Raw genomic sequence first — 8,011 nt, 5'->3', positions numbered from 1 at the left:
TGACAAGACCTCCACCGTTGTGGTTAATCCCCAAACTCCCGAGAACAAAAGGGAAAAGACGACAGGCAGGAGGAAAGCCGTGCTGCTTCTTGTGTGGTTGATGTCCTCGCTGAAAACACGCAGGCACCCTGCAACATTCACGCTTTTCAAGACGCGTGAGAGCTTTTTTTTGCCGTGCACAGCAGAAAGCATAGGGCTATCCAGACAGGACGCGCTGCATGGGATACCTGACGTGAAGGGATTCCAGGCAGTGGTTGCCGAAAGAAGGCCACCGGGAAGCAAGAACGGTGGGAGAAAGGATGCCACGAGACGTCGCCGAAAAATATAAAACTTTTACTTGTCACACTCACTCCGAGAAGGCACACGCGGGGGGTGTCGGTTGGGGCCACTTGGTCGCCGAGTCTCCCGCAACACCTTCCTCGACAAAGTCTCTCGGGTTGTTGCCAGCGGACAAACGGCTGCCCCCCTCTTCTAGCGTTGGCTTTATGGCAAAACTTAGAAACGCAGACGGAAAACGGTGGCAGCTGCAGATTGACTTCGTGGAACTTGCAGTGAATGTCTCTACACACGAAACCCCTTTCTTCGCACCGCACGTCCAGCTCCGCTTAGGACTCTTTCCGCCGAGACCTCAGACGTCGTCAGAATTCAGCTCGTTCTGAGGCACTTTTCACGGCGATGCTTTCATGAGAACACTGCTCTAAAACTAAAGGGGCCTAGAAAGCAACAGTCAAAACCTTACGAAACCAAGAAAAACAAAAAGCTCGACGCAGTTGTTACTTACGAAAGTGTGAAACCTTTCGCAGCAGCACCGCCTCAAATCTCGGCTTTGCCGTAGACTGCATTTCCAGGGCACGTGAGAAGCTGTGCACGAGACAAACCGACGAAGCAAAAAACAAGTGGCGAAGAATACATTAGGCAGCCAATCGTCGTCCGGCAGGCCCGAAAGCCATGTCGCCGGCAGAGCAATGGGCCTGGCGAGAGAAACAACCAAACAGCAACGACGTCGCAACACTCCGACAAAGACGACGAGACGCCGCCGATGCTTGCTTTCCCGGCACTTTCGGCGGAAGACTGTCGCAGCCACTCAAAGCCCGGGAAAATCTCACTAAAAAGTTCGACCAGACACAACAGCGAAGACGACGAGCAAACCAACCTTTGATGCATTACACCTCTGTGCGCCCAAAACGCGGATTGCTCCATTCTCGCGCTAGTATAGCCCCTTTGAAACTGAGGTCTAGTTCCGAGCCAACTCGACCTCTCAAAGTACTGCGTTGACGTTTGCGGCCATTGACCAACGAGCCATTGCGGACCTCGAGCGTGGCACTCGCTTCTGCGAGATGAGCTGGAAGGGCCGAGTCGGTGGAGACGACCGTTTCGAGCTTCCCGACGGCAGATGGAGAGACGCTCGTGCCACTAATGGAGGGAACGGAGGAGCTTCATCTTGGTGTCGAGCAGTGCCCCCAGCTCCTTGAGGGACTCCTCGTAGCTCTGTTCGATCCGCTGATGCACGTCCTTTGCGGCGTCTCCCGTGCTCTGGAAGAGAAAAGCAGACGACGCCTTGGCAGACTCTATTCTGTGCTTTTCATTTTTAGTGTGGTCAATGCCACAAACAATTTTTTTGCTTTGGCTAACTAGCACTCGATAAACTAAAGGATAAGAATCGGTCTATGTTTACGAATGCTGGTTTCTGTAAAAGAGTTCATTTAGGAGGCTCTTCATATCCCCTTTCTGTATTTCGATCTATCAATCAGTTATGTCACGTGACATTGGCCCAGATGATGTGCTGGCACGTCACAAGCAAACACGAAATACGAGCTGGCTACCGTTAAAATGCAATTCTGCATAAAAAAAAAAAGAAAAAAAAGAAGAGCCACTGGAGATTTTTAAAGCATGTGCCAAAAAAAAACAAGAAAACAAGAGGAGGGCGTACAGGCAGGATGGGCTCTTCCTCCTCGACAGAGAGGGTGGCCATGAGAGGTGCCAGCAAGACCACCCGCGCATCTCCAACCAGGGAACGTGCATCCGCTGCCACCGCCTCCACTTCGGCCAGGAGGACGCTAAACTGCTTCAGGGCCACCTGCGTTGCGAGGAGAACATCAAGCAAGTGACACCTGCAGCGTGCTATGCAACCTCCTCTAAGGAACCACGGAGCCTGGTTCTCTAAAAACAGGTCTCAGCTATTGCGCTGAAAGTAGGCAGTGAAGCCTCAGAAATACAGTCTAAGCTCATTACAACAGACCTGGTTACAACAGACATTTGGATATAACATACCGATTTGTGAAGTTTGGTTGGTTTTCCTCTACATACCATTGACTCAACTTCATATCTGCATACAACATACTCCTCTTACAACAGACCGAAATCTTGGTCAAAATCAATGTCTGTTATAATGAGCTTAGACTGTAATTTGTTTAAGTGCCTGGACAGAACATGTATGTCCCAAAATAAACTTTCAATGAAAAAACATATAATTTAGTGCGACTTTTAGGTCATGAGACTCATTTTGAGGTGGAAACGATTCCAAAACATGCTTCTATTTGGAGATGTCAACTCCTAAAAAGAAGGAACTTTTAGAATGACTCCAATGTGTCAACAGAAATATTACACTAAAAGTTTTTAAAAATTTTCTTTGGGCAGAAGTTTACCTTGTGACATGTCGTGAAAGAACACATGTAATACAAAATGCAATCTAAGACACGCGGAAAAAAAAGAAGAAAAAGATTGATCCGCGTATTGCGACCCAGGAACACATAGGTCCGGAGCATACACTTGCAACGGCTAATGTTTACACTGAAGCGAGGTACAGCACATTGTTCTTTCACGAACCGAGCAAGGTTCATACCGGTCTCAGGAAAATTTCCTTATTTCTGCCCCTGGAAATTTACTCTTGTAGGGCACAAGAGGAAATTTCCAAGTGTAGAAACGCACAAAATGCTTGTTTTGGTGTCCTTTAGCCACGAATGCAGCTTTCGTTCGCCATAAACTTTCATCCCGTTGCACTGTTGCCGATGCTCTCAGCCACTAAGATGACTTTCTTTTAAGGGCGGACACTACTCAGGAAAGCGAACGTTATAACCGTCAGTCTTATTTGTATGAAATTTGCAGGCCATACTCATAGCTGGGAAAGAGTTAAGTTTGTCCTTCAAAAAGTTACATAAAAGTACATATAATAAATACTGTGCCCCATGACGAAAACTATAATTTAGAAAAGGTAATGATAATAGCCAGTTCCTTTGCTGAAACATACAATATAACACCCGTGTCGTGCGGCTATGAGAAAAAATGACAGAAATTATACTTATTTTTAAAAGTACAAATGTAAAAAGTTTTTTATTTTCTTGCATGAGTTGGATTGAAGATACTGCAGCTTTTCATACCAAAAGAACATGAAAATGCCTAAGTAAATTCACAGCTGTGCTCCTTACAAAATTTCAGTACATAAACTTACGAAATAGGCTCCACACATCAATTCATAATCAAATGATAGTTTTCCTTAAACCGAGATTTGATGCCAAAAAGTGAAACTTAGATGAACGCATGTGGAAGTTCAGATAGCTGCACTTTAGATGGAGCAGGCAAGTGGAATAATTTATTAAAAGAACAGGAGTGAAACATTCTGACAGCATCCCTAAGGATATTCGAAAGCTGATAAAATACTTGTTAAAAATGTGACCTAACAAAATTATCAAAACTTTAAGGCTTTCTTTTTTTTTTTTAATTTTGACAGAGTACTGCTTTTGCGATGATATCATCCCACAGCTTGGCGGGACGTGGGGGAAACGGGGGGCCTCAGCAACGTTGGGACACAAAGAGAAAAAAAAAAATTCCGAGGACCTTCTTATGATTTGTGAATGCAAAAGCATTAATGTCCAATTGAATGTCGCCAAAACTAGCCGCAGCACCGGCAGGGTGGAGGTGCAAACTCCGGCACTGACATTACGCTCCCCAGCTGCGCAGGCGCGGCACCCCCACTGCCTCCACGGCTTCTGTGACGATGCATCTGCGTTGCTGTGCTTTTCTTTGTGTTTTTTTTTTTTTTTCCTTGAGTGCCCCGCTTGCTTTTGTGATTAAACATCTGCATTGATGTGTTTTTGGCCGACGGGACCTTGCTTCCGGTTTTGCTCAGCCAATCGGAATTTAGCTGCCGTTTTGCACAGCCAATGGGAATTTAGCTTCCGTTTTTCGCTGCTACAGACAGAATTTAGGGGCCGTTTTTCGCGGTCACAGACAACGCTGGCTTCGCTCCATGAAACAGTTAACGCTTTCACATTAAAACATTTCCGCGACTGTGCACTGTATGCTATTCGGATCGGGTGGTGGCGTAACCTTGCAACTTGCTGCTGCTGATGATGGCTGGAAACCGAAACTGTGTAAACCCTCGTTGGCGCACGCCTCGCAAAAGCTTAGAATTGTTCGGATCCGCATATGATACGAGCACAAATTTTGCAGACAAAAATAGGGGAAAATCTTTAAATAATATGAGAGTTTCCACAGTGCTATGTCCCAGCCGAGGACTAAAAACAAAAAAAAAAGTCTTCCAAAAGTTCAGAGTAGCTGAAACTGATATCAAATGCTGCATTGGACAGACCGTGGAGGTAGCTGTTAGTTGCTAAGGGCAGGGAAAGTGGACCACAATATGGGGGAGCTGAAAAACAAAATATAACAAAGTGAGGACCAGTTCTTCAGAGCGAATTAAGACAGGAAAGATTGAACAAATAATAATTTACTCTGAGAAGAAACTAAAACAAACAAAATAAGCTGAAAGCCAGCCTTGCCATCACGGCCTCGGTCAAATCCCGGCGATGTGCAGCAAACCACAATTTCAGTGCTCAGTTTAGCAAACTGTTCTCCCGATTCTGGAATAATACAAGAGTTGTGGTGTTGTTTATGTGGACCGGGCAACAAAACTCGTGTTTTCGCATCCCACCCAAAAAAAAAGAAAAAGAATGCTCCTAGAGCGAGACAAAAAAAAAAAGGCTTCTTAAAGCAGTCACCTCGTCAGTGGCAGCCTCTTTCTTCTTCTTGCCCTTGCGGGTGACGGCATTTCTCGTGGGTCGGACAATGGTGCTCCCCACGGTCAGCACCAGGCTGCACCATCCGACCACCTGCCAACATCGGACCAAGGTGCCTACAATGAAGCTGCGACGCTCAAAGCATGGATCGTAAAGTTTTGAAGCCGTTTAAACAGTCCCTGTTGATGCGAGCGCTTCTTCTAAACACAATACAGAGGAACCTTGTCGATATGTTCCCGGCTTTAGCGTTCAGAAGCACTGATCCCACCGAGCTCCCATAGGAAGATGTGAATTCATTTCCTGCTTAGTGCGTTTGCTTCCCTGGTCATTACGCCCAAAAAGCCGCCGACATGGCTCCGACGGCGCCGCCCGATTCACACAAGGGACCGATTTGCGGACGGATTGATCACACATTGACACGTTTGCGGATTGTCCGCCTCCCAAGCGCGTTCACACGGAGGGAGAGACGGGGGACAATGAGGACCGACCAAACCACTTAACGTCTGCGCAGTGGCACCGTCTTTCAAGAACTAATGCAATGTTTTTCACTATGGTCACGGCGCCATCGCATTAATACGAAAAAGAATCGTTGCGTGCTGCTCTTACTTGCCGGGCAAGACAGAACACCGTGAGAGGCTTAGCACGAAGCACCACGACCTTTACTAACCCAAGGCATAACGCAAGTGCGGTTCTGCTAGAGGAGGGTTGGAGTAGAAGCGATGGAGTCCTGGGCTTGCAGAGGGGCGCTTGCCCATGTCCTCGTCCCCATGCAATTGCATGCAACACTTCAATCCACCACAGGGGTAAAAAGGGTTTGGCCAACCTCGTTGTGTCTTGGTCTTGCCGGACGAGAGGCTGGATGGATGTGCAATACAGAGCGCGGCGTGCTAAAGTCAGATACAATCTAAGAAGGACAGTGCGAGGGGAAAAGGGCGGAAACTAGGAAACCTGAAGTGGAGAGGGGCAACCTCCTTTCCACAACGGCTTTTCTCATGTGCGCCCTTCTCTCCCTTGCACTGTCTTTCTTAGGTTGTGTCCGACTCTAGACGAGTGTTGATAGAAGCTTCTCGTCACGGACCTGGAGGAGTACCGGAACCTGCAGTGTGTCAGCCGGGAACCGTTCCTGCAGCTTTCTTCACGCGTGGAACCAAGAATCACATGACAAAACAAACCAGAAAACGAAAAAAAAACAAAAAAAAAACGTGGTGTTGCCAAAAAAAAAAAAAAAACTTTTTGAGTCAGCTCTTGGGAAAACTCCGTGCTAATATACAAACCGAAAAAGTCGAACGCCTCTTTTTTTTCTTCCTTTAACGAGCAACACAAAGATGCTGCATCATAATTGTGCTTTGTTCTGCTTTTGTTTGTTTGCTGGTCCCTGTTGTCGCGGGGTTCTTGGTTCCACACGCGAGAAAAGCTGCGAGGACTTCTCCCGGCTGTTGCATTGCATGTCCTGGCCCTCCTCCAGGTCCGTGTCAAAAAGTTTCTGTCAACACTCGTCTAGCACGCCGCGATCTCTCCTGCACATACTCTACAGCATGTATTCCAGCGAGACCACTTTTGCGGCTTTGGCAAACAGAAATGTTGCGAACAACTGTGCAGGGACAAACCGACGAGAACATCGGCAGAGACCCTTCTGCAAGCCCAGGACTTCGTTGTTTGCCCGTGTTCAGCCACCCAGAGCGCCAGGTGGAAATTACGAGCTTTTTTTGAACGTGTTTGAGCTCACACCAACGAATGTTAAAACTTTCTGATGTATCTTAGATCACGCCTACAATCTTTTACAGTATACTTATTTAGGTTTACACCTATGAATATGTACAAACTTTTACTGAGCCAATTTGAGTTCCTGCATACGAATGTTTGCGTAAAACAAATTGTTTCGTGACAGCTGCTATCTGTCTCATCTCGCCCCCTGAATGACGTTCTCGTTCCTTACGTTTTCCCGGATAGTTTGTTTTACTTCCCCGGTTCCCTAAAAAAACACATCAATGAGGTTCTACTGTATACAGGGTAATTAAATTTAATTTGAACACATTTGTTCAAAAACTGGGGGTGAGAGTTAATCAAGTTTTGTCTTCGCCATGCATCAGGCTTCGCGGACGTTAGATGAGGGAACAATCGTCATGGCAAGTTGACTACATATTTAACAAAAATCTCTCAATCATCTTTTTAATTATTGGTTTTTAGGCTAATGCTGAAATTGAAATATTGACTGCAATTACTACAGAGGCCAGACTAACTTAAGGAATTTGTAAAGAAGGTAGCAATGGTTTTTAAGTTATTAATAGACTGCATATTTTCCGGTTTTAACCGAAAAAGACCAATAAACATCCGCCGGTGTCGAAAAAAAAAAAAAATCGGTTAAAACCAATAACACTGGTTCTTAGATATTTTCGTACAAGCGGCAGTTGTTTTTTTTTCGCTGAAAGTGTCCTTTGTAAACGTTCCTCAAACTCGTTCATACTTTTTTCTTTACGGTCGTCGTTTAGATTTTCTGTGTTCTCAAGTAGTAATCGAGATGAGTTTTTTCTGTCAGTGCTCATTACTTTGACCATCTGTTTATGTCCCCAAAAGTTTGTCCTCATTGTGCCCTTTTGCAGATAGTCCGCTGAAGGTTGCCCTCCTTCTCTGGGGACCATAGTTGGGGGGTTTGAAGCGTCTTTTGTATTTTGTATGTCGAAGCGCGTCCGAAAGCTGCATTCGTTAGACTGGCCAGTACTGTCCCAAGGCTCTTTAAACATTTGGGACTTCCCTCGTCCAGCGCAAATGTAGAACGAGCTCTCAAAATTGCACGCAGTCAACAGGAAGGAGCGGGTGGGAATGACAGCTGCGAGCCTTGGAATGTATGCATGCATATATTTCAATGATGGTGCGTGAATAACACTGTGCATCGTATGTAAATGAAAACTGACCCGTTTCTCGTCTTGAATGTTTCTATTCGCGATATTCTCCGTCGATTATAGCCGTTTCAAGCGTCTGCTCGAGACAATTCACCGAAA

At 46.0% G+C, this 8,011-nt stretch overlaps 1 protein-coding gene across 1 annotated transcript in view; it reads right to left on the bottom strand.

Moving 5' to 3' along the window:
• Window positions 1-317: 317 nt before the first annotated feature.
• The window catches only part of LOC8031610 (N-alpha-acetyltransferase 25, NatB auxiliary subunit), a 47,388-nt gene continuing 39,694 nt past the window's right edge, over window positions 318-8,011 (bottom strand). Inside the window, exons 25-27 of the mRNA XM_029981798.3 lie at window positions 4,995-5,105; window positions 1,931-2,077; window positions 318-1,533 (exon numbers count right to left, since the gene is read on the bottom strand). Coding sequence (XP_029837658.3) covers window positions 1,414-1,533; window positions 1,931-2,077; window positions 4,995-5,105 — 378 coding nt within the window. The 3' untranslated portion in view covers window positions 318-1,413. The remainder of the gene's footprint in view (window positions 1,534-1,930; window positions 2,078-4,994; window positions 5,106-8,011) is intronic.

Source organism: Ixodes scapularis, unplaced genomic scaffold (assembly GCF_016920785.2).
Source record: "Ixodes scapularis isolate PalLabHiFi unplaced genomic scaffold, ASM1692078v2 PGA_scaffold1__304_contigs__length_218370807, whole genome shotgun sequence".
NCBI classification, from domain to species: Eukaryota; Metazoa; Arthropoda; class Arachnida; order Ixodida; family Ixodidae; genus Ixodes; species Ixodes scapularis.
Note: the sequence above shows the minus strand (reverse complement) of the source record. Positions and strands in the feature narration are given on the sequence as shown.